Source organism: Chroicocephalus ridibundus, chromosome Z (genome assembly GCF_963924245.1).
Source record: "Chroicocephalus ridibundus chromosome Z, bChrRid1.1, whole genome shotgun sequence".
NCBI classification, from domain to species: Eukaryota; Metazoa; Chordata; class Aves; order Charadriiformes; family Laridae; genus Chroicocephalus; species Chroicocephalus ridibundus.
The window spans coordinates 48842471-48869746 of NC_086316.1; the positions used below are offsets into that span (position 1 = coordinate 48842471).

General features: G+C 44.5%; 1 protein-coding gene across 2 annotated transcripts in view; it reads right to left on the bottom strand.

The window, feature by feature from the left end:
- MAMDC2 (MAM domain containing 2) overlaps positions 1-26513 on the bottom strand; it is a 64927-nt gene extending 38414 nt beyond the window's left edge. For both annotated transcript variants that reach the window (XM_063321013.1, XM_063321014.1), the window contains exons 1-2: positions 26405-26513; positions 26151-26264 (exon numbers count right to left, since the gene is read on the bottom strand). In XM_063321013.1, coding sequence (XP_063177083.1) covers positions 26151-26264; positions 26405-26435 — 145 coding nt within the window. In that variant the 5' untranslated portion in view covers positions 26436-26513. The remainder of the gene's footprint in view (positions 1-26150; positions 26265-26404) is intronic.
- Positions 26514-27276: the final 763 nt, after the last annotated feature.

Consider the following 27276-nt stretch of genomic DNA (forward strand, 5'->3'; position numbering starts at 1 on the left):
TTTGAGAGAGAGAAGAGAGAGATGATCCAACCCCACCAACCCTGATTCCGTCACCGCATGTGAGGATCTCCATTAATCTGGAAGATGATGCTTTTGTGCTTCAAAAGCAAAGACTTCTTATTTGAGGAACTTCCTTGGTATGCTCCAAAGGGGTTAAACTAAAAGCCCATGGCGCTCACTGTCTAAGCAAAACTCTGAAGCAAACCTGCACTCAGCCAGGGAAGCGGGAAGACTCTGGTCGCAGCGAGCAATGTCCCAGGAGGGAGAGGACAAGTGAGCCTCGGAGCCAGGCTGAGCAGGAACTTGTCCCATGTGCCCGAGGGAAGGTCACAGTGTGCAGGGGGTTCCTGGACTGCAGCGCTGCCGGTGGGGAAAGAAAAAGCCCTCAACCGGTAGCCTTACGGAGTGCATCTGCAAACCACAGGGACGCGTGCAGGGAAAGATTGTAAAAGCAAAACTTTTCTACTGCATGGATCTGCTCTATCTCTGCGTCTGCCAAATCACTTGGCCTACTGCATTACCCCAAAAAACAGCTCATCTGCCTAAACGCTTGTCTGTCTCTCCCAGCTACCTCAGATCAACTAATAAAATGTAACCTTTGCCCACTAGCCTTGTCCTTCCAAGGAGATTTATAAACGTGCTTGGCCTATATAAATTACATTTACTCTGATACTCACCTGGGTCCTAGGTCCTACATAGACTGAAATATTATTGGGTTTTAAAATATTGAAGTGTTTATTCGGTTTCACTGGCTTCAGAAGTTGAACTCCTGTGAGTTCAGTTTCCTGCTTTCCATAGGCTTGCTGGTTTTATGCTCTTTTTTTGTATCAGGACCGCTAGGATGACTGGCAAGCTCACGGAGAGCTTGATCATCAGAGATCTTATGTCACAAAATACAAACAGAACTGCTAAGAGACAAGGCACATATTTATATCCATGTCCTGACATAGCTGGCTACAGGAAGCGCTTACAGGTGAGCTGATCAGATCCCAACAGGTGCTAGCAGTAACCTGTTGGAAGGTCACCTGAGGGAATCAGCCTAGCCACACCACCAGCTTCCAAAAGCTGTTGGAGGTCTCTGCCTCATAACTTGTTTATCACTGGATGCTGCCGCGGCAGCCCCTAAGCTGCTGCTGTGTTTACTTATGGCCACTCTCGAGTAATCCACTCTAAGCGAGAAAGCAGCCGCAGTGACTCATCTTGTGCCCCAGCAAGCTTCATCCTGGACCAGGAACATGCAATGGTGAAGATTTAGCATCTGCAACCACAAAACCTGCAGCCAAGGAACACATCTATGTTGAACATCACAACCACCAGGACCATGGCTAATATTTCCTGGAGCTCTGCAAAATCGCATCCGGCAGACAGCCACTTCAAAGATCAACATTTACCAGCTTCAGTTTACCCGGGCTCGCAGTCCTGTACATCATTCCTGCCTGGCAGGTGGCTGGTAGCAACTGTGGATGTGTGTGTGTGTGTGTACAGGCAGACTGAGCCTGAGAATGGGGTTTTTCAAGGGTTTATCAAAATAGCCCCAGGTTAGATAATTGTAATCACTAAAACATCTCACGCACACTTTAGGGGAATGGAAAGTAGTTGTACATTTAATCCTGAAATCTATGTTTGCCATTTGATCTTTAAGTATAACCTGTTGCACTGTCACATTTATTAGGTATCAAAACCCCTAAGTCCAGAGATGTCTGCCAAAGGATTTTTCATTCAAGTGTAATGCACCCAGCTTCCTGTCGCTTCCCTTCAAGCAGAAAGTACACTTAAAATGATACATATCCATGCCCCATGGCAGAGTACATCCATTGGAAGCTGGGGGCTCTGGTCATAACCCTACTCCTGCAAGGGAGCTCCTTTCAACAAATATGAATGGCGGCTCCTGGCCGAGTACCCTTAAACAGAAACTGTTAGAACAGGCAAAATTAAACAAGAAGTTAATTTCACAGCCCTGGAAGCCTGGAATTCAACCTATCAAGGCTACTCTGAGCTTTCTTTTTCTTTCTTCAATTATAACTCTCTATCCCTTTTTGTTGAGTACATTATTTTAAACATATGAAATGCTACAAATCAAAAGGCAGGAATGAAACCTTGCTCTGTTGAGGTTTTTTTGTTGTGTCCCTTACCCCCCCCCCCCAAACTTGCATGTACTTATTAACCCCAGAATGACTTTCCAGTTTTTACAGGTATTATAGAAAATTGCACATTGATAAATTTACTGCTGGTCTCAAAATTCAGAAGATCCCAAAGTGCTGTCGGCCTCTGTGGGGAGGGGCTTATGCCCTATGACTCCCTCCCTCCCCTCCACATCGGCAGCTGCAGTACCTGCTACCATTGGAAGGAGATTGAGTTGTGGAGCTTCAGCTCCCAGCAAGGCATTCGGACTACCCAGAACGATATTTGTAAGGATCACTTGGTATCGAAAGCAAAAGACACCTCCTGGTGGAAACTCCAGTCCAAGAGAACAAGAAGAAATGGATGCCAGTGACTGTTACGAATGTTTAGGCATTTAGGAGATTTAGGAACCAGTATTTTGCTTTCCAGAAGGTATCTAATTGCTGACTGTAATCAACAGAGTTTTCGTAATTTTTAGCTTCCGTGGGCTTTGTGCTTTAATTAAAACAGCCAGTCAAATTCTTCTTTGGGACTGAGTCCAAGTCAGTGAACCACCTTTTACTTCTGAATTCACCTCAGGCCATCGGATGTCACCCAGAATACGCACAGGGCTCTGCCATCTGTCCGGCCCTGTCCACTCTTCACACGTCTGTCACGTCATGGTGGCCCCTCTGCTTCCCCTCGCTAGGCAATGGTCAGTAAACAAATTCCTTCAGGCAGCCCCTTCACACGCTCCCCAGCTGCCCTGGGACACTTGTCATCACAGATGCTCAGCCTTTATTCTTATCACAGCCCTAAATATTTCCTTTTTTTTTTTTTCTAGATAACTTTGGAAGTTAAAAGCTACTGAAACTTTTGGCAAATTTTAGCATTTAATGCAACATCATTCCAGTGAATATCCAGTATTATCCTCAGGCGTTTGCTTGCAAAGGCACTTAGCATACCCTGGCTGAGCCGTAACACACACTTATCGAGACAGAAACAGCACTTGAGATATAAACTGGTCATTGGAAAAAAATCTATCAATCTGACCCTGCCAGCTCATGACACTGTTTCCTTCAGGATATCCTCACTGACTCTCATTTCACTGCCAAAGTAAGTAAAACTTATGGGCCCTCATTAGATTTTTTATTTTCTTTTTCCCCGTCCCCCTAATGGATTATTAAGGCTATTAGTCCTCACTCTACTTACTTTACATCCTAAATATCCTAGGGCGATCACACAGAAATGAAGTTTGGGTAAGTCCTTAAAACACCATATAGATTAACCTGGGCCGCCAAATCTCACCGGGCGCTTAGCACTAGCCACAGGGAGTGGTTCCTTTGCAAATGATGTGCACCCCGATTCGTTGCTCAGAATGTAATTTAAGGATCCCAAAAGGCCCCAGCCGATCCAACCCCGCATCCTTTCAGCTGCCTGTTAGTACCCAATGGTGGTCTCAGGTGGACGCTCAGGGAAGAATTAAGTGCAAAGCAAGCACGCTGAGATATGGCGCCCTGCACCCTCCCAGTCCCTGCTGCCATTTTTCAGCGTGGAGGACAGCCTGAGCTGGCTGTGGCATCGGCTGTGTCAACAGACGAGCCCAACTGAGCAGCATGTGCCTTGCACTTATTCTAAACAAAAACAAACTGTGCAGAAAATAAACCCTGCAGAAATAACTTTGCTCTATCTGCCAAGCTTTGTGTGGTCTTTCTAAAAACAGTCCTTAGTCCAGTTTTTCTGAGAAAGCCTTTCAGTGTCGTCTTTGCCATAAAGTATACTTCAGAAGTCATTTGAGACAAGGCAAGTGCTGGAACGCTTGAAGGCGTTACCGAAGTTCATACAGTGTCAACGAACACGTTCAGCACTGGTCCCAACACATTTTCTGTGTGTTTACAGTTTCCCCAGGAACAGTGAATTCTCTGCCGGAAAAGTATTTTCTGCAAAACACGGGAAATGGGAGCCAGCAGCTCATGCCGGGCGCTTGCAAGGGCTGCCATTCAGCGGGCTCCGCACTGGGCAGTGCCGGCGGGAGTCCTGGCATGCCCAACTGGTCACTGGCCATGACTCACCGTTTACGCCTCTGGTGTCAAGGAATAGATTTTCAAGCCTCAAATTGTCCCGGCAGCTGATCCCACCCATTTTGCCCATTACCCTGCAGAGCCAGAAACTTGTGCTGCCTGCAGAGAAACTTCGTGGTTTGCTGAAGAAATTTGCGGTTGTCCTCGCCCAAGAGGTATCAATGGACATCTCTGGGATTACAGAGGCAATTAACTCCGTATTAAATGTTAACAAGTAATTAGACTAGCTCCACAACCTTTATTTTAGGTCGAAATTTCACACATACGCTGCCTGTCTCTTAAAAGTGAAGGTGCAGGATTGTCTTTTTCAGCCTCTGCTCCAAGCCATAAACTCAAATAGCATTGACAGCTGCTCGGCAACTCACACACCAGAGACATTTGCCATGAAACATGTCATCAGCAACTTTCTGACACCGTCTCCAGCCCCTCCCTTTACTGTGGAGCAGGAGAAAGACCCATTTCCGCAGCACGGACAGGGTGAAACTCCCAGAGTTGCTGCTCCTCCTCCACACCTCAAAAGCTGAGAGTAAAGTAGGCCACAGGAGTAGCTGCCTGCCAAGTTTTATCTTGGAAAACAAGGGAAATATTTATGACCGTTGGGAACTTGGAAAAAAAAAAAAAAAAAGATAACTTTTCAATGCATGATACTGAAATAACCCAAAGTACTGAGCCAGTATTCCTATAACTGCAGCACTCTGTGGGAGGAAAACAAAAGGTCTTACACACCAGTCTTCAAAAGTCTGGTCTCTAAGACTACCAAGAAGCTGATCCAAGCCGACCTAGTATATGACAACCACGTAAGGCCAAAAATCTTCACATTCATAATTTTGGCAAATGTAATTTCACAGGATCACTGCAAACCATAACTTTGCTCTATAGATTTTATTTTTTCATTTAAAACAGAAAAATGCTAATGAAGGGCGGGATCAGTAAAATACATCATGCAAATAGGTAACTAAGGTTTCTGTAACTTTTTTAGAAGCCAAAAAGCACACAATGGTTTAGACAGCAAGGGATCCAGCATGCAACACAAAGAAAGCAACCAAGCAGGGATATTCATATACGTGGTTATTTCCTTGCTTTTAAAAGTGCTTTATTTTCTTTTCCACAAGATTTTTTTCCCCATGCTGGCTTTTTAAAAATCTGCTTTAAAAAAGAAATCAAAGTCTGCATTATCTTTTACATTTTGCAAATAAAGGAATTGCTTCTTTGTTATGCTGCCGACTCTTAAGGCAAAGCAGAGGAGTATTAAGAGTCAGGAAACTGGCCTCAAGAAATGCCCGTGGTTGTCCTTCCAACCCTCTGGGGAGGAAAATGGCTCTGCTTCCCAGCTGTTCTCAGATGCGTGAACCAAGCTGTTTCAGGAGAATATAGGCTGATTCCAGCAGGAGAAGCATACAACGGATTTTAAACCTGCTTTCCTTCTCTACATCTCTCTGCCACGTGAAGCCCAGTCAGGAGAAAATTAAACCCACAGAGTCTTACTGCAAACAGACCTAACTGCATAGCTCAACCTCTGCTCAGCTATTTCATGGAAGAATAAACCTGTAGCTACTTCTTTGTATCTCCCTCCATATGTAACTCAGTAGTACACGAGGGCTTCAACTCTGCATCAGATATAAAAGCGGGAAGAAAATGACATCAACTGAAAAGTTTGTTTAATCATGGCCTAAGGGATTGCCAATGGACCACTAGATAGAAACGCTTAAGCACAAGCTAAATTACCTCTCACATGAACCAAAAGCTGTGGCTGCCTGCCAGACGATGGGAAATGACTATATGGCAGAGTCCTGCAGACAGGCAGGTCAGCGACAGGCAGAGGGCTGGCAGCTACCGACACCCCTTGCACCTCCCTGTAGATCTCTTGGCATTTGTTCTTTGGCATGGAGGAAATGTCAGAAGAAGCAGTTGGCAACCTCATTTGGACAGGAAAGGAGTCCTCTGGTGCAGGATCTGAGGCAGACATGCGCGTTCCCTATGACTAATTTTCATGGTTAAACTGATGAAGACGGGCCCCATCAGGCACTCGACTACAGAACACTGCGCACAGGCTTTGCTATTGCTGGTGTGACCTGCACAAACGCAGCGTCTCCTGCCAGGCTCATTGCCTTCTTTACTCATTCGCTGAATTCTCCAGGACATCCAAAATGCCTAACATCAACATTTCCTTCTGGGCTACATTTATATCCCTTCTATGCAGGGAAAAAGGGTACGTAGACATCTGATGGGACGATGTAATAGTTTAGTAGGTCTTTCTTATTGAAAAGCAACTGTAGGCCACTTTTTAAAGATACTTACCCTTCTCGTGGGAGTTTCTGGTTATATCAAAAAAAAAATGGTCACACTTTGATAGTGTCTGGTTAACATTATGATTTATTTCTTCTACAGAGCAGTGATGAAGGAGTTTCCCATTATAGCACCATGGCTTGAATTTTCAAATAAAATCACACCTCACCTTTTTGAATGCCCTTACACAACAACTCAGAGTTAGGTACTAGAATTCAGCCTCAGGGTGTCCTTTTTAATAAAGATTTATTGAAAAGGAGAAGTGTACTTTCTGTTCCAGGAAAGCTGAAACTTTGCTTTTAGTTTGTGTACTGTCATATTTTGTATTAGTACAAGGGTTGCCATAGAATTACAACATATGGAAACCTGGGCAACCGGTCATGCAAACAGACATGATCCTAATAATGAAGTATGTAAACAAACAGAAAGCAAATTCCACCGCAATAGAACTGTACTCATCAGACAGACCTGTTGTAGTATATTTCTGTGCCAGCTATGAAAGAAACATGGTAGTATAGCTGAATGTAAACATGAGGTTCAACAAAATTCAGAGACTGGTCAAGATGAGTCAAATATTATGATATTCAACTATCAGCCATTTGTTAACCCCAGAAAATTCTCAGATATTGAGAACGATCTTTGATACAGAGATATCGATTTGATGGATGGACTACTTGGTGGATAAGGAATTGACTGGATGGCCACATCCAAACAGTTACAGTCAATGGCTCAGTGTCCAAATGGAAACCAGTAATAAGTGGTGTCCCTCAAGGATCTGAACTGGGATCAATAATCTTTAATCTCTTCATCAATGACATACATAGTGGGATTGAGTACACCCTCAGCAAGTCTGCAAATCACATCAAGCTGTGTGGCACAGTCGACACTCTGGAGGGAAGGGATGCCATCCAAAGGGACCTGGACAGGCTTGAGGAGTGGGCCCATGCGAACCTCATGAAGCTCAAGAAGGCCAAGTGCAAAGTCCTGCACCTGGGTCATGGCAATCCCCACTATCAGTACAGACTGGGAGATGAGTGGATTGAGAGCAGCCCTGCAGAGAAAGACTTGGGGATACTGGTGGATGAAAAGCTGGACATGAGCCAACAATGTGCGCTTGCAGCCCAGAAAGCCAACTGTATCCTGCGCTGTATAAAAAGAAGCATGGCGCGTGGCCAATAGTTTGAGGTAGGTGATTCTCCGCCTATACTCTGCTCTCATCAAGACCCCACCTGGAGAACTGCATCCAGCTCTGGAGTCCACAGCACAAGACAGACATCGACCTGTTAGAGCAGGTCCAGAGGATGGCCACAAAAATGACCAGAGAGGGCTGGAGCACAGACTGAGAGAGTTGAGGTTGTTCAGCCTGGAGAAGAGAAGGCCCCGGGGAGACCTTATTGCAGACTTTCAATGTATAAAGAAGGCTTATAAGAAATATGGAGAGAGACATTTTACCAAGGCATCAGTGACAGGACAAAGGGCAATAGTTTTAAACTGAGAGAGGGCAGATTTAGATTGGACATAAGGAAGAAATTTTTTTACAGTGAGAGCAGTGAGACGCTGGACCAGGTTGCCTAGAGAAGTTGTGGATGCTCCGTCCCTGGGAGTGTTCATATCAGACTGGACGGGGCTTTGAGCAACCTGATCTAGTGAAAGATGTTCCTGCCCATGGCAAGGGGGTTGGACTAGATGATCTTTGAAGGTCCCTTCCAACCCAAACCGTTCTATGATTCTTTGATATTAAATATGAATGCATTTGCGGAATAAGTTGGCAGGATAGGAGAATAAAGCAATTAGTTTAGAGTACTTCATTAATTTCAATTATTATAGAGTACTTCATTAATTTAATTAATGTTAGTTTAAAAATATGTCATCACTGAAGATAACAGCAAAGTCAATTATTTGGAGTAATGCCTATGTAATCAGTTTGATTTGCATCTGACCAGAGAGTAAGTTAATGTACTCCCCTCCGGAATAACAGTCTGGAGCTGAACAGCCCATCTCATTCTCATTTCTGACACTTACAGAAGTTGTCACAGAGCAGGTCCATCCTCCATCACAGCTTATTGCTCTTTGGCTATGGGTGCTTGCAGGCACGTTGCTGACACAAGGCTGCTATCATCAGCTACAGATGATAGGCAGCAGAAGCAGCTGGGATAGAGGACTCGGTATTTCACAATTTTTATAACTCTCTCATCTTTCTGGGAAAACGTTCAGGTTTGTTCTTTGGCAATTCACCTCCATAAAATGCTGGAAGAGCTAAAGAGGTTAAAAAGCAGAGCTGTGACTCCAGGTCAAGTATAACCCCACCTGGAGTACTATGTCCAGCTCTGGAGCCCTCAGCACAAGGGCATGGACCTGCTGGAGCGGGTCCAGAGGAGGACCACAAAGATGATAAGAGGGCTGGAGCACCTCTCCTATGAAGACAGGCTGAGAGAGTTGGGGTTGTTCAGCCTGGAGAAGAGAAGGCTCCCAGGAGACCTTATAGTGGCCTTCCAGTACCTGAAGGGGGCCTACAGGAAGGATGGGGAGGGGCTGTTTGCAAGGGCACGTAGCGATAGGACGAGGGGCAATGGTTTTAAACTAGAGCAGGGTAGGTTTAGATTAGACATTAGGAAGAAGTTCTTCACAATGAGGGTGGTGAGACACTGGAACAGGTTGCCCAGAGAGGTGGTGGAGGCCCCAGCCCTGAGACATTCAAGGCCAGACTTGATGAGGCTCTGAGCAACCTGATCTAGTTGAAGATGTCCCTGCTTACTGCAGGGGGGTTGGACTAGATGACCTTTAAAGGTCCCTTCCAACCCAACACATTCCATGATTCCATAAAAATTTCATGGTGCATATCAATTCCTATTTGACCTAGACTCCTTCAGCACCCCTCTCAATAGATTTACTGTGGTCTCACTATCTAATGCCTTCGTGACTTGAGACAATCTCTATCACTCTAGACTGTCATCCATGCCCTTGCAGGGCTGTATTTCTTGTAGCCTTCAGGTAGCTCAGTGGATAACAGTGACCACAGAAGCGCTAATGGAAACGCTGCAGAAGATTTCCTGCACACATCATGCAACCTCCTCAGCAACATGTTAGTAGAAGCATCAGTGAAATGTACAGACCCACTGTATAGGTACAGCCTGCAAACATCTCTCTCCAAAAGATCTTGCAGGCTGCCTTCTTCCATCAGGACAGGGCAATGCATTATTATAAGGCCCCTTCAGACTGCAACCCCTCCCTCTCAGGGACCTTCCTGCAGTACAATACAGGTCATACACATGCTGTACAAACTAGGATTGCACAATCACCAAATTCGAAAAGGCCTCAAGAGGCAGGTTCACCTAATGCAGGTGTCCAGCAGGGAACAATTTACTTTTCCAGTAAGTTTCAAAGATTACTTTTTTTTTTTCTTTTTTCACAGAATCATTTGAATATTTTCAAACAGAAACTTCTACTGCTCTGGGCTTCAGCTGGAGCTCTTCCTTTCTGTCTCACTTTCTCTCTCTCTTGAGTAGCAGAGATATCTAAGCTGACAACAGGTGCCACATGCAATCTTGCAGTAAGCAGCTAGGTTACTTCTCTTAAGAACAGTGGCATAATCTCCAGGTTGACTAAAGGCATAGCAGTGACTAAGAGAAAACACAAAATGGTCTGTCAAAAAGAAACAGCACAAAAGCTAAGCAACTCTGGAAAGGCTAGCCAGCAGAAAAAGCTGACCCAACACAGGAAAAGATTACTGGAGTCCTCTGCTAGTAAGGGGTGATTGATCATGTAACTCTGTTTTTGGCTTTGACACCCACCCGCTGTGAAGTCTACTCCAAATTCATGAGTGCTCTTTCATAGAAAAACAAACACTGATTACAGCTCTTCGCTTTTTACCTACATGTGGTGGTCCAAACTACACATACCATTCATCTTATTTCCATATATGACAACTTCACTGTGCGAAGTTCTCTCTTCTTTTTCAAACAAACTACAGTTACTGCCCTAATAACTCTCCAGTTTGACACTTAGTTTAAAATAAGCACTGGAAGTCGCTATATTTAGAGAACAATCTGGTATTGGTATAAATCCTCTCATGTTTCCACTTAAGCACACACGAATATTCTTGGCCACAAAAAAAAAAGCCCTCTGCAAAAGGCCTTGTAAGAATTAAAATGCAAAGCAATGACTACACAGGAACTAGTAAAGATTCGTGTGTTTGAACTCTTCCTGCTTGTTACTAAACTTCAACTAATCTTATACAAAGCAAAAGCTTAGATTAACACTACCTAGCTATATGTATGCATACCTGAAATGTTACATCATCCTGCTTGAAATGCTATAAGCAACAACTTAAAATGAAGCACTACTATAGCTACGTGTAAGTTTTCAAGGATGTATATGAAGATGTAAATAACTGGTTTGCTTACAGTAAGTACTGTGAAGCTGTATATGCAACTGCTTGTTGCACATGCACAGACTTGTAAACACACTTTATTCTGCATGCTGACAAATTTTATCATTGTTTGTGCCCTGGACAGTATCATGTCTCCAAGGTATATCCCTAAGGGAAAAATGTCCAAGTAATTCTGGTTTTCTTAAACATTTATTGTTGCTATATTGGGTACACTTTAAAAATCCAGGTACCAGGATGCTTGTATTTGCATTTTTCATTTGTGTATGTGTATGTACTCTAGCACTTAAGGCAGCCTTTACTTCCCTTTACAAGAACTGAGGAATTTAAACAATCACAAACACAAATCCCTAAATTACATTTAGGGAAACCATAACCATTGATCTTATGATTACTGGGAAGGGTACAAATTTGTTCACAGCTATGGGAGTATACTGCTCTTAAGCTACGGCTCAAAGTCTGAGCAGTACTAAAAGCTCCTGTTCTTGCTGCCTGTATTGAGTAAATTTTCGACTGAACTCTTAAGGATGGCACCAACTGTAAGGCTCTATAATGGAAAATTACTCACTGTAGATTCCAGGCAAGATATAAAACCAACGGCATTATCCAATAACTGTTGTTCTGCCATAACCATACAGGACACACCTGGGTACTCAGGTATGATTTTCGAGGGATGAAAATGGTCTCAGTAAGATTGTGAAGTGTGATGTGACACATGGAAATGTGTCTCCAAGTCTCTGGTCTTCTGGTTACAGCCTCTACTTAGAGCTTGTAGGTTTTTGTGACTGCTTGCCACAAGTGTGTATATGTTTAAGGCAGGGAATACACTTTTCTGTACACTAGGCACCTGGCACATGGGGGAACAAGAGAAGAAGGGATTTGCTAAGAGCAGACAACAGTAATAAATACTGATAACGAACTGCAGGTCAGCTTGGAGATATATGGCTTGGGAGAATTAAAGCCTCTATTTCCCAAACAGATGCAAGGCAGCGTAGACTGTGAACAACTCAGAGTCCATACCCATTCATTCGTCTGCCTCCCTGCTGACTCCACTAAACAACGATGGCAGTTACTGTCAACGCTGTCATACAGCCTTAAATGAACTCAACTCACTTTGGCTAAACAGCTGCGAGACGGGACTTTCAGTCAAGGAGGTTCATTTGCAGAATGATCTGCCAAGAGTGATTAGACGGAGCAGAACTATTTTGCTAAAGCTTCCTCAGGATAACAACCATGTGTAAAACAGCACACACCAAAGACAAGACGTCTTCAAATGGAAATTACTAAAAAAGTAGGAAATGATGAAGAACAGACCCTTTCGCAAAATGCATCAGTGTTCTATGCCTTAGCTTATCTATTTTCCATGAAATCTTGCAGCCATGAGCATTAGAAAACCTTAGCTACATGATAATCAAGCCACAAAAATACCAGCAAGGAACAAGCTGTCCATATTCTGTTAACAACAATTAAGAGATCTTTCATCTAACAGTGGACCTTCAACAAATTCTCATTTCTTCTCTTGAGTGAGGGTGCAGAGATTTCATATATACATACACAGAAATGGACACAGACATATACACATACACATCACTATTCTGTTTAATTCTTACCTTAAAAAGTACCAGAAATTCTCACGTTCTTCATTGTGGGTGGAATTCTCTCTGAAAGACCACTGCAGTAGGTCTTTTCTTAGCTTGCAGTCAAAAATGTGAAGATACCACAGAACTGTAGAATGGTTGAGGTTGGAAGGGACCTCAGGAGGTCATCTGATCTGGCCACCCTGCTCAAGTAGGGATACCTGCAGCCAGTTGCCCAGGACCACGTTCAGGCAGCTATGAAGAATCTCCAAGGATGGAGACTCCACAACGTCCCTGGGCAACCTGTGCCAGCGTTCAGTCACCCTCACAGTGAAAAAGTGTTTCCTGATGTTCAGAGGGAATCTCCCACGTTTCAGTTTGTGCCCACTGCCTCTCGCCCTGTCGCTGGGCACCACTGAAAAGAGCCTGGCTCTGTCCTCTTTGCACGCTCCACTCAGGTACTTATGTTTATTTATGAGATCCCTCTTGAGCCTTCTTTTCTCCAGGCTGAACAGTCCCAGGTCTTGCAGCCTTTCCTCCTAGGAGAGATGCACACCAGTCTCTTCATCATCTTCGTGACCCTTCATTGGGCTCTCTCCAGTTTGTCCGTATCTATTTTGCTCTGGGGAGGCCAGGACTGGGCACGGAACTCCAGATAGGGTTTCACCAGTGGTGAGTAGAGGGGAAGGATCACCTCTCTTGACCTGCTGTCAACACTCCTCCTAATGCAGCCCAGCACGCCATTAGCTGCCTTTGCCACAAGGGCACTTTGCTGGCTCATGTTCAACTTGGTATTCATCAGGACCCCCAGGTGCCAAGCTGCTTTCTAACTAGGCAGCCCCCAGCACGCGTTCTGCCACAGGGTTTTTCCTCTCTGCAACTTCTTGTTGCACTTCATAAGGTTCCTGTCAGCCCATTTCTCCAGCTTGCTGAGCTACCTCTGGAGGCCAGCACAACCCTCCCATGCATCAGTCACTCCTCTCAGTTTCGTATCATCATCAAACTTGCTGAGGGTATACTCTACCTCATCATACAGATATTAATGGGGATGTTGAATAGGATTGGACCTGGAATTGACCCCTAGAGTACACCACTAGCAGCTGGCCTCCAACTGGACTTTGTTCCAGTGATCACCACCATCTGGGCTGGGCCCAACCATTCAGCCAGTTTTCAATCCTCACCTCACCTCTGCTCATCCAACCCATACTTCATCAGCTTCTCTATGAGGATCTTACAGGTATAGAAAGTCAAACAAAGAAAAAAAAAACCAAACAGAATTTCCAGGTATGTGAAATGTAAATAGGTGTTAAACGTATTGAAAAAGTTTCAATTTAAGACTGGAAGCCCTCTTTCCTTGTTCTTCAGCTTCTCATTGGTGCTACGGCCTCAGCAGCTAAGTTTACAGCTAGTTCTCCAGCAAGAGAATCCTAGACTTCATATTTGTAAACTGACCCCACCTAAGGTGCCTTTATACACCAAACAGGCAAAAGAGACAAATCAATTTTTCCCCCTTTGAGAACAGTTTTTTAAGTATGCCTTTGGGCATTTCTACTACATGCAGCATGCATGCAGTGAGAGAGCAGCCATGCCATAGGACAGCTCTAGTTCTTTATCATCCGCACGTTGGCTGCAGCTCATGTTGCCTTCCCCATCAGAAAGAATATAGTCTTGCAAATATCAATAGTAATAAAATCAGTCATAATGTTCCCTCAGAAAAATGTTTAAATACGGAATACATTGGTTATGAGAGGGGACATGCCCCTTTCTTTAAAGGAAAATAAAATAAATTTTCCTATTGTCTTTTTCCTATTGTATTTTCCTCCATTCAGATTTTCTAGATGAAGTCCTTAAGACCCAACACTGTATTTATGCATTTGCTTCCCAGTATGTATATGAACTTAAGCAAACTTAAGCAAACTTAAGCAAACTAAGAGATTTCTGAACACAGAAAGCATATTGAAGGCAACTCAAAAAATTCAGATGCTATCCAAAATTATCTGGCTGAGATGCTATTATACCCAGTCACTGCAATAAAGCTGTGCCATCCAAGACCTGCCAACATCCAGAACAGGAAATAGAGTCAGGGGAAAGTCAGAGTGTTATCTGTAACTCCCCAAGAAAGTCAGTATTACTGATTTCCAACGAAAATACACGGCAAACCAAATTATCGTCACTCTGGAAAAAATACAAGGAAGACCAATTAAGGCAGAACTCATGGGTTTTCACTCTGAAAGGCTCAGGTGCACTCTCCTGAGGGCAAGACTACTGACTCCTCAGGGATTTAGTGGTATGGCTCAATAGCTGCATGGACATAGAAAAGTATCTATTGCCCACTCATCCTTTCCACACTATTTCTCAGACATATCTTCTACCTACCCCATGCAATGAAGAATCTGTATCCCTCCATTATAGCCCCTGGACGTATGGCTCCCTTCCACCCTGCTATTCTCAACCTATGCCCAGAAGAATTGATGACTCTTCTGCAAGATAACAGAAAATAATTAGAGCGCTTCAGTCTGCCACAGCATAAAACACATGGAACGTGCTCACAAAGGACCCTCCAGTGCTCACAAGTCTTGTAATACCCATGAAGACTTTAACACAGAAGCAACTTTGCCTTATAGCCATGTGTATATGAGGCAAGCCTGGGTTCTCATAGCCAGACACCAATGTCATTATCTAACCCTGGAGTGAAGAGACAGACATTAAAATGATGTTTGCATCCTTTCTATAATTCACAGAGTACTCATCCTACCTGCTGACACCAGCCTTCTTCAAGGGGCTTCTCGAGACATGTTTGTGATAGTTACTGAAAAGCAAAAAACTGTGTTCCAGGCTGGAAGAAACATGGTTCAGCAGATGTAAAACAGGCCTATGAAAGGGGACACATTTTCATTGCAAGATCTACAAATGAATCAGGAAGAGACATTGGACAATTCCATTTATACATCAGCTGAGGATTTCTACTGCAAGTAGGAAGTGCTTTGTGGCACACTTAGGGCTTTATTGAAGAAAACTGTATACATAGTTAATCTAAACTTTGTTCTTAGATACAGTGCATTAAAACATGATCTTTAATGTTATTATCAGAAAACAGGGAAATCTTCTGCTTATTCACAGAGCAGGTAGGAGTGTCGAGCTTCCTTACCCTCCAGGCATGACTTTTTGCCACAAACTGATCTGCTCCAAACCTGAATGCAATAGCATTTCCCTAGACACCACTGTCACACAGAAGCATGCTTCAACCTTTGTTCAACCGTGGGTGCTAGATGAAGCAACACTCTTACAGTATTGATCGATCGTTACGATGTAACACCAGAAAAAAAAAGAGAATCTGGAGAATGACATCCTTTGATAATTTTGCATCTCGCTGTGGTTTTGTATGCAACAGCCATAATCTGCCCTTCTACTTCTGTAGCTCTTCCTACATTTTTAATATGAAATAGTTTGTGGCCCAGCAAATTTGAGGAAACTCATCAAGTTACAACGGAGCCTCTTTAAGTATTTTAATGGTTCGCTAATTGAAAACTGTGAAGACTCTGTTTCCTAAAAGACTTTGGCTGATATTTCAAATGGAAATCTAATTACCATGATTCATGGATATCTTCATACTAGGACTTGCGAGGTTTTCAGAACAGACCAAAGTGTTAGTAACATGTAGCTCATACTTTATCAGAGAATACATCTATTTAAAACAACATTCAAAGTACACCAACACAATTACTCAGACTACTAGAGTTGTCTAATATACTGATCTTGAGCCATGTTTGCCAAAAGAAAATGTGTTGGAGGAACAGCCATATAGTGTAGAAGAAACACTCTGTCAATCAAAGAGCATTTCTGAAGTGGTGGGCACTAATATTCTTATGTAAAATTGTAGGAATCTTTGGCTTGATTACTGTATGAAAAGCTATAATAATCAGACTTGAATCTTTGGCTGCCTAGAACCACAGGGAAGGACTGGCCAAAAGACGCTTTAAAATGTGACTCTCTTAAATGGGAGTCATAAAATATGTTCAAATGATGTAACGGCTTCTAGGCAGTCAAAGCATCGTATGAAGTTACATGGATGACTACACTGGCCTTTTATCTGGCCTTCTGTAGCATTACTGCTACAAAGTGATATTAAGACAGTAAAAAACGAAAGATTAAAGGAAAAGAGCTCTGTTGTTTTAACCTCATTTGATAAGTTTAATCAGCCCACTAATTATAGCATTGCCTGTAGTGCACTGCTCTTGCACACAGTGGCTGGGGATAAAAAAAATCTCAGAAGGTAATAAAATGGGAGAACTAAAAAAAAAAAAAAAAAAAGAATGCAAGACAACTAGTTGTAACTGGTTTTGGTTTATTTTTTCAATAAGCTTTCAAAGATTTCCACTTGATAGCGTCCTATATAATAAGATTACAACTCTGAACAGTCTGTACCATATGCAAGGTGAACAAGTCCTTTTTACTAGTAGAAACGCTTCTGAAATGTCTGTGGTCACTCTTCAGCACCAGTGCAAGCTTATTTTTTCTCACTACAGATCCTGATACACACTAGATCTTGACCGAAAATTTATACTGAAAACTGAAAATACCTTCTCTTCCTTTCAAAGAAATGAACTGGCAAACAATTGGCTCTTATCTTCATTTTCAACATGATTATGCATGTAGTGTAATAAGTGCAATGACCACAAAGTACTGCCTGTCAGCAGTTTTATTGCTCAGTAAAATTCACGCCATTCATGCACCCTGAAATTAAAGAAACTAAAAAGAAACTTTAGATCGATTCATTTAAGTCTTTCGTTTTTTCAGAACATTGAAAACTTATCTAGCCGTTTTCAGCAAGTGATTTTGCATGTTTGAACTTGTGTTTTAGCAAACTTCAACAGTATTTGCAAGGTCAGTATCCATCCTGTGTACAAAAGCAGCTGAAAACTTATTATTTAACTTCCTATTAATGCAGAAGGTAACATTACAAAGCTAGACTGATTTCCTAATCCTGGGCCCTATTAAAGCCAGCCACAGCAGCTGTGATTTCAGGTGGGAAGCCGTACCTCAGCCTCCAGTGTCTGACTGAGACGTACCCAGATCCCTGCAGCCATTAAAAAAAAATCTGGGTATAGTCACCTTGCATACCTGTGCAAGCTGCAGTAGTGTGACCACAGCCTCTCCAGGTGGGTTGTGCAAGCAACACATGCAGTTGCGTTATAGACTGAAGCTAGCCCAGGTGATCTCCACATGAGCTAACGGCTCCTACTGAGCGGCTGCTACACAGACGCACAGCTAGTTTTTAATGTAAACATGCAGCATTTTGAAACGGGAAGCTGCAATATGAATTTTGCTAAGTGTGGTTTACAGTGCTGTATCAGTGCTAGAGAATCATACAAGCTGCTCCACCCTGCTAATGAGTAACAAGCCTTGCTACCTGGAGGGAATCAGTTTTTTTGCCCGGGGTTACATGCGAGTTATTTGTTTGTCTGAGGTGATTTAGCCTCCACCACCACTCCCAAACACTCTTTTGCCCTACTACAATTTTTTTTTTTTTTTTCAAATTCTAGGGGTAATTTACCTATTTTCAGCTGTTTTCATGCAAAACAAAGTCCAGTCCGTTGTCAGGAGTTTCAGGTATATCCAATAAACACGAATTTTCTAACAGACGTCCTCCCTCTCTTGAGGCCAGCCTCCATGGCCCCGTGTAAAATGCACTAAAATAGCTTGTTGACTCTCTAAGCACTGAATCACTAACAGCTGTATGTGAAAATACACTGCTGAGAATGTTACTATCCTGTGGATGAAGGGAATGCTTTGAAACTCATCTCTCACGCAGTGACTCACTGATAACTATTTAGGATTCGTCTGTTCTCCTGCTGCAAATGGAAAGCCAAGACTTATCAGGAGTGTCACGCACAGGCAGCTGCTGCTGAAGCCCTCTATGAAGACAAAGTGCTCTTGGCCATTTTTTTTCCACAAGACCTGCCTCTGAAGATGAGCAAAAAGTGTGCTACTGACTGTAATGTGGGCTCAGTTCAATAAAAATGCTGTTGCCCAGAAGCCTAGGACAGAAGCTGTACCTGGGCAAGAAAAACGTCAGATTTCCTACTGGTATCAGCAAGATAAGGGAGAGGCTGAAGCAAGGCTGAATGCTACTCACACATGGTACTATTAAGCTGCTGGTGACAGACTGAGCAAGAAAAGAGCAAGAAGAAACAAGCTGCTAACACAAGAGTAGTGGCTGAGTAGTCAAAGAGCAGTGTACAGGAGAAATGGCAATAGAGGTGGAGGAGAAATTAGAAGAACACAAGAGTCTAAGTGTACCAGAAATATGTGAGAGTAAGCCTGTTTTTTCCCCACCTTGGAAGTGACTAGGAAGGACAGCTGTCACTCCAAATGCAATTATTATAGGGTAGCAAATGTAGCACCCATCTACAAAAAAGGCAGAAAGGAGGATCCGGGAAACTATAGGCCTGTCAGTCTGACCTTGGTAGCAGGGAAGGTCACGGAGCAGATCATCTTGAGTGCCATTACAAGTCATATAATGGACAAGCAGGGGATCAGGCCTAGTCAGCACGGGCTTATGAAAGGCAGGTCCTGCCTGACGAACCTGATCTCCTTCTATGACAGGATGACCCGATTATTGGACGAGGGAAAGGCTGTGAACATTGTCTACCTAGACTTTCAAAAAGCATTTGACACTGTCCCCCATAGAAGTTTCATGGAAAAACTGGCGGCTCATGGCCTGGATAAGCATATGATCTGCTGGATCAAGCACTGGCTGGATGGATGGTCCCAAAGAGTGGTGGTCAATGGAGTTAAATCCAGCTGGCGGCCGGTCACAAGTGGTGTCCCTCAGGGCTCGGTGTTGGGATCATTTCTGTTTAACATCTTTATTGATGACCTTGATAAGGACATAGAGTGTATCATCAGCAAGTTTGCAGATGACATGAAGCTAAGCAGGAGTGTTGGTCTACATGAGGATAGGGAGGCTCTACAGAGAGACTTGGATAGATTGGACCGATGGGACAACGCTAATGGAATGTGCTTCAACAAGGCCAAGTGCTGGGTCCTGCACTTGGGCCACAACAACCCCATGCATCGCTACAGTCTTGGGGAAATGTGTCTGGAGAGCTGCCTGGCAGAAAAGGACCTGGGGGTTCTAATTGACAAGCAGCTGAACATGAGCCAGCAGTGTGCCCAGGTGGCCAAGAGGGCCAATGCCATCCTGGCTTGTATTAGAAATAGTGTGACCAGCAGAAGTAGGGAGGTGATTGTCCCCCTGGACTCAGCACTGGTGAGGCCACACCTTGAGTATTGTGTCCAGTTCTGGGCACCTCAATACGAGAGAGATATCGAGGTGCTGGAGCGAGTGCAGAGGAGGGCAACAAAGCTGGTGAAGGGCCTGCAGAATAAATCTTATGAGGAGCAATTGAAGGAGCTGGGACTGTTTAGTTTGAGGAAAAGGAGGCTGAGGGGAAACCTCATCACTCTCTACAACTACTTGAAAGGACACTGTAGAGAGGTTGGTGCTGGTCTCTTCTCACAGGTAATTAGTGATAGAACAAGAGGGAATGGCTTCAAGCTGCAGCAGGGTAGGTTTGGGCTGGACATTAGGAAAAAATTCTTCACAGAAAGAGTGGTCAGACACTGGAACAGGCTGCCCAGGGAGGTGGTGGAGTCACCATCCCTGGATGTGTTTAAGACTCGTTTAGATGTGGTGTTGGGGGATATGGTGTAAGGGAGAACTTTGTAGAGTGGGGTTGATGGTTGGACTCGATGATCCCAAGGGTCTTTTCCAACCTAAATGATTCTATGATTCTATTTTGGCCAGGAAGACAAACATTTTAATTATTGGGTCAAGGCAAAACAGACCACGTGCTTCTAGTTGTTCAACTAGAGTTGAACACAGCTTCTTGAGCTTCTAGACTCAACAGTTCTAATGGCTTCTCCACTCCATCAAAAGGCACTCAGTGAGAGATGCCCAGGCTACAGGTTTGGCAGACACAAACCAATAAGCTTCTGTGGTGGGGTGGATTTATCAGCTGAAAATCTTGCCAGCAAGCGAGCATTGTGCGGTGCCAGCCTGGTTCTGCCGCAGTGAGGTACAAGCTGGTGCAAGCCTCCCTCAATAACCTTCTACTTAGCTCCCAATTACACAGGTATCACGAACCTGTGAGACCACTTGTCTCATCTTAGCCTTGTACGAAGCCAGCAATGTTACACCTTTTTTACATTTTCAAATTGCTTACTTTCCTATGCGCTTACAAAGTACTGCAGAAAGAAAAGTGAGACTACAGGCGTGACAATCTGTCTGCCGGTAGGTTTGTAACTGAGGATGACGCGGCACACATCGGATATGAAATGCACTTGCTGTGCAACAAAATCTAGGATCACCCGTGATTACCTGTTTCATTACTGTGCCTATTACAACCAAATGATGTGGCATTCAGGATGATGGCGCTTAGGTCAAAAGAGGTCAGTTTTAAGTCATATGGCACAGCTGTAAATACAAGCTATTTAAATGGTACGCAAGCCATGTTTAGATTTGAGATTCCTTATGCTGCTGCTCTCATGCCTGACTTATCTGATGGCCTGCGATGGCTGGCCTGTCTTCTGAAATTATTTTCCATCTTAAAACCATTTTAAAGTGTAGCTATAGGATAAGTATGTCCCAAAAGACAAACTTCAGTTTCCTGACACTGTTGTTAGCCGTATTACTTGCTTACCCGCTCACCACGAACTGTTACCTGATGGTTGCCCGTTTTGAGTGTATCACAGAAACAGTCTTGGACTAATCCAGCAAAAAGGAGGCACGTTTTAAGGAGAAGACAATCAGGCTATTTTTATATAAATCAGGCTATTTTTATATGTATCAGAATTTATGACGTCATTCTTCTGAATGAAGTCTATTTCTTTTTAAGGATGAATCTCCTTTGGAATACTGCAGAAAGAGAAAACATTATTAAAAAGCTCTGAAATGCATGCTGTTAAAATATATCTTTGGAGACGTGAGATTTGAAGTAATAATACACACTTCCAGAATTGTAGAAGGAAAGAGCAACACACACAAAAATACACATTTAAAGCTCCTGATGACCATACGAGAGCCAGATGGATACAGCCGTATGAACTACCAGTTACAGGTTTAGCAGTTCAGTGCCACATAGCTCATTACAAAAGATTGGCAGGGAAAGTTGCTTGACAGCTCTCCACAGAAGAGCAGAGGTGGTAAGGAGACAACTGTGCGAGTCCTGCTGCCACAACTACTAAAATAGCTCCAAGTCCATCGCAACTGGCAGTGCATGGGCACATCTGTCAGCGATCTTTAAGGTCCCTTCCAACCCAAACCATTCTATGATTCTATGATCACTTGCTTTTCGGAACACATTGCTAATATAAACAACCGCTCTTCCCCGCAGCTTGCAGTGGTAGCAGAGAAATTTCTTATCTAATGCTTAAATCCAGGCAAGCAGATGCAGCACGGCATGCTCCATTAGTGCAAATTTGAGCTGACAGGCCAAACGCACATTATTTGCAGCTCTATTAAACTGGTTTCTGTTAAAAGGAAGGAAGACTGAGAACAAAACATACCCACAGACACAGGCACAGAAAATGCTGTACAGATATTCTTGGCAAAAAATGTAAACATTGTCCAGAGAAAAGATGTGTGGTAGTTATTCTGTCTAATGAAACCTATCTATAATAATGCTATGATCAGGATGTTCTTGCAGTGAGGTTATGGCTTGCTCTGTGCTGGACAGGCCTGGGAGGAAAGCAAAAAATGCCAAAATCCAGCCCTGCAGGATGGCTGCAACTGAGGTAAGGCCGTGTTCCCTACTGCCGTTTCAAGTGGGTCTACGTGGCCTTATTTCTCTACTCAGGATTACTGCCTATTACATAGAGCATCCTCCTTTGTTTTAAAGTTTGGTTAACACTGACAAAGCACATGTATCCTCTGAAATAAATGTGCAATTTGGTTAAACAAAATCTCAAGATTATTTGATGAAATCCTATCATACAAAGTCTGACAGTATGTATTAGAATTAACGAGGTCTTTCCCTTGCAACACGTATGCTGCTGACACAGAAGTAAATTCCTGTGGAAGCCAGGCACTATGCACCCTCGAAGCTTTATGCCCCAACATAACGGGACGTGAACTCACGCAAAATATACCCGTGGGTGTTAGTGGTAAACAACATGGTATTTGTGCTCCTCGACTATCTCTAAATACAACAGGAGTGATGAATATAGATCTGCTTTCTAAATTTCTCATCCATTAGTTGGGTCCAAGGAGTTTAAGCTTTGTCTTATATTCTGTACCTGGATTTTTACAAGAAATCAGCTGTTCAGAGGCACCATGAATGCAAGAATATTTATGGGAGCACGCCTACGCCTCTGAAATTAAAATGGACCGTTGGCACCTTGGTTTATGTGTCCTAGCAAATCACCTAAAGCTTGCGGATCTTATCATTAGTGTATTGATCACACACCAATTCACCTGTTGCTCATCAGATTTCAGAACCAGGATGGTGCCCTTTTCCTATGCAACAACATGACTGTGTTTCCCGTGTAGCTGGTATCCTACAAACACCCACATCATGAGGCACATCCCGTTTGCACAGGACTTCCCAGCTTACGCCGAAAACAGAACTGGCGCATTAGGAAATGTGCTGCCTCAAGCACAATGCTATATTTACCCAGCCTGGGCCGTGACCTCAGCTGGGTGTGCTTCTCAGCCATAGGTAAGATCAGAAGAAATCTATATCCTCAGCTGTTTCTGTATTTTACATTTTCCTTTGCATGGTGATTGCCTGCTAAAAATCATTGTAAGTCCAAAATGCAAACACTGAGTTAGCAGATGACTGACTCAAAAAGCTGACAGTTAAGAAGAGTACCTTGATGCTTATCCTCGAAGGTCCTATCCCCGAATTCAGAGCCAGGTGAAAGAGCTTGAGGAGTACAGAGGGTTTCAGTGAAGCAGAGGTTTAAGGGAGCACAGGTCCACTGGACAGATATTACGGTAAAACGCCTGATTTGTTTCTTGCGTCCTACAAACACCCACTTCGTTAGGGCCTCATTTGCCAGTCTTGAGGAAGGCAGTAAAGAGTGAAACAGCTATCCATTTTAGCACAGACTATTTTGGTCTGATTTTCCTTTTGCACTTGACTAAAAAGGGCCCTAAAATGCCTGTCAGTTACAGGTTATCAAAACTTTAGCTTAAAAAAAAAAATCAAAATCTTTTCAATTTTAAAAATTCTAAAATTAAAAACAAAAGAAATCTCTTATCCCAGGAGTACCTGAATACTCAAGAGAAGCCAGAGACATTTAAAAAAGCAGTTGAACCTTAGAAACCTACTGGTTTAAATGAGAATGCACAGCTGTAAACAAAAGTAAAACTTAGCCTCACACTTCCTTTCTCTTCCTGGCCCTTCAGAAGACATTGGCTTCCTTGGCAACCAGGCAAAAAACTTTCAAGTATGGAGTGGAAATTTCTGGGCAGGATTTTAGTTTTATTTACATCATCTTGACAGTTTGGCACAAGACCACACTACTGAGAGATTTATAAAATGAAAGAACTTGCACTGCAAGTCAGATAATCCCTGTAAGAGATTTGCTGTATATAGCTCTATACTGCAAATAATATTTTAAAACAATAAAACAATTTCAAAGCACTGCAAGGAGAAGTGGAACAATTCAAAGCTAAGCTGCCACTCCCATCCTTCAGTTCCTCTGTTTTCCCAGTAAATTACCACATGTACATACACTGACCTGCAAATACCAGGGCCCAGTGCTGCCGAAAGGAGCATTGTTTTACTAGATGAAAAAGAGCATCTAAGGATGACTGGTTTTGCACACCTGCTCCATAGATTTGGATGAACCATTTTCAACTAGGTTTAGTTAGGATTCTATGAATGCATTTCAGAAGAAGCTAATACCTTGTGTGCCAAATGTTTGCACAAAAAAGACTTACTATGATTAAATTACAGATGGCAGAAAAAAGGTTTATAATGGAAATGCTGACAGAACTGTGCCTATTAAGAGAGCTGGTGTACCACGTATCCTCCCAGAGTTTAACAGTTCAGTTATATATCTCTGAAAAACAAGATCTATGATGACAGAAGCTGTGTAACCACTGGTATGCTTATGGTCACATCGAAAAATCAAACTACAACAACCAAAACAGTGTTCTGTGGGCCAAAAAAAAGTAGGCTGCTGCTGATCCAAATCTCTGATGAAATTCCCCTGTTTCTTGAAGCACCGTAGCACGGATTTGCACAACATGATGCACACGCAGGTATTAACTCCCTGCATCTCACAGTCCCTTGGAGCTGAACCAGTACCACTACCATGTGGCTCCCCGTTAATCACGAGGAGGAAGTGCTGCTTACAAGACAGGCGGCTTAAGAGGGCATGATGTTAAGAAGCATAGCTGGGAAAGCAGAGATGGTTACTAAATTTCCACTAGTATCTTCAAAAATACAGGAAAATCTATGTATATTTACATTAAAAAAAAAAAGAAGAGAAAAAGCAATCATTTTAATCATGACATCCTCAAAGCCTTTTCAAAGTTAGCACGCTTCGTACATTTTCAAACCCTAACAATTAATCTAAAAATCAACAATTAAGGTTAGTTACTTTGCATATGTGAGAACTGGGTTACAAATCAGAAAAAAAAAAAAAAGGAAAAAAGCTTCATTATCAACCGAGTAACAAGTGGAATGACAAAACTGGACCAGCCAGTTTTGCATGGAGCACCCATGAGGGGTAATGAGAGGTGTCTGTCTCTTTGTATCTGTACTCACCTCTTCATTATTGTTGGCACCTGTTGTGGATCTTAAAAGCTTTGAAAACACATAGTGCCTTTCACTCTGTGAGCACAGCTTTCACTTTATGATATGAATGACACTGTGGCCTAAACATAACCAAAACTGAGTTATTTTATTACCTAGTTATAACCATGTTGTATTTAGCTTTGTTCAGTCTCTGCTTTGTTCGTATTGATTCAAATACGAACTGTCAAAAACTGGGAGCATACACTAAAAACTTAAGAGTTACAGTTGCATGGAAACTCTACAGCAACTGGATTTTGTTCTGTCAACTGCCGTCACTAAAGTCTAACACAACTTACTGAAAGACTAATGCTTATCTTTTTCGTGTTGCACTGCAGGTACCATAAAATGGAGAAAAGTCTTAATTGAACATGTTGTAATGATAACTCTTCACAAAGATTGCCTCCTGCCTGGAAAACGCATCCACTTCTACAGCAGAACCCAAAATGCATTCAGAACAAACAATAATGCAGCTGATAGATGTGTTCTTTCTAGGAAGAGGGTAAGTCACCTACAACGAGTTTGATAAAAGACACCTTTTCCCCACAGAAAGTAAAAGAAATAGGAAGAAGGTTTCTGAGGCACCCTGCAGAAAGCTGGGGAGAGACCCGTGCCGGGGGGCGGGGGGCCGAGCGGACGCCTCCCCGCCGTGCCTGCAGACCACAAGTCGGGGGACCGACACCCACAGACCGAAACTCCAGCCGGGAGGGACCCCCGTGCGGCCGTGCCCCCGGGAAAGTCGCGCAGCGCGGTACCGGCCGGGAGGGGGGGGACGGGACACGGCAGCGCCCGGTGGGCAGCGGGTGTACCCCTGGGCGGCCGGGGGAAGCGGTACGGGCGGGGGAAAGGCGGGAGCCCTACACCGGGGCCGGGGGTGTCCGTACACCCGGGGGGGCAGCAGCGCCCTTACCTTCCCCGTGCAGCGCCCAGGGCAGATGCGCGTAGTCCCACTCGTAGCCGCAGGCGCTGTCCTCAAAGGCGCACGACCCGGGTGACAGCAAGGCGGCCCCGGCGAGACTCAGAGCTGCAAGGACAAAGCGAGCCCCGGTCACGGCCCGGCCGGAGCGGGGACCGCGGGCCGGGGGACCCCGCCGCAGCGCCCACCCCGCGCCCGGGGGCTGCGGCGGGGGGCGTCGGTGCGGCGCGTCCCCCGCCGCCGCTTACCCTGCGCGGCGAGGAGGCAGAGCCGCAGCATCTTCCGCGCCGCGGGGAGCCGCGGCTGGCGGCGGCGGCGGGGCGGGCTGGCGGATCGGCGGCCGGCAGCGCGGGGGCGCGGCCGCGCCGAGGCCGGGGAGGCGGCGGCGGCGGCGGCGGCGCTGGTGTCGGCCCCTGGGCACCCCGACGGGGCGCAGGCAGGTCGAGCGGCCGCGGGAGGGCAGGGGAGGGGCGGGGAGGGACCCCGAGCACCCCCGGGTGGGCGGCACGTCCCACCCCCGGCTCGCTCGGTCCGGTTGCCTGAGGCTGGGGCGGGAATGTCTTCGAGGGTGGGGGCTGCCGCCGCCTCCGCGGGTAACCTGCTGTAGTGCATCACCCCCCTCACAGTAACAACGTGCTTTTCTACGTTTAAGCCGATTTTCCCGTGTTTCAGCGTGCGCCCGCTGCCTTGCTCCTGTCACTGGGTACCGCTAGAAGAGCCTGACTCCATCAGACCTACTCCCCCGTCGGGTAATTGTACACATTGGTAAGGTGCCCACTTACACCCATCTGCAGGGAACAAAGCGGCTCTCACCCCACCAGGGCTCCTGTGCCACCACAGCCTGCCCTGCTGTCCTGCTGGGCCACAAAATCTGCCCTACCAGGGTGCCATAGCAGAGTACGTTCGCTCTTTCAGGTAAGAAAGGTGCAGGAACTGCTGGGGTGCTCCAAGAGCTGTAGTTCGTAGGATTACAGGATAACTCAGGAGGGGACCACAGGAGGTCTCCACTCCAAGCCCTGCCCAAAGCACAGCCAGCTCTGAGCTCAGACCAGGCTGCTCAGGGCCTTATCCACCTGGGGGGCTCAATAACCTCCGAGGCTGGAGACAGCGCAATCTGTTG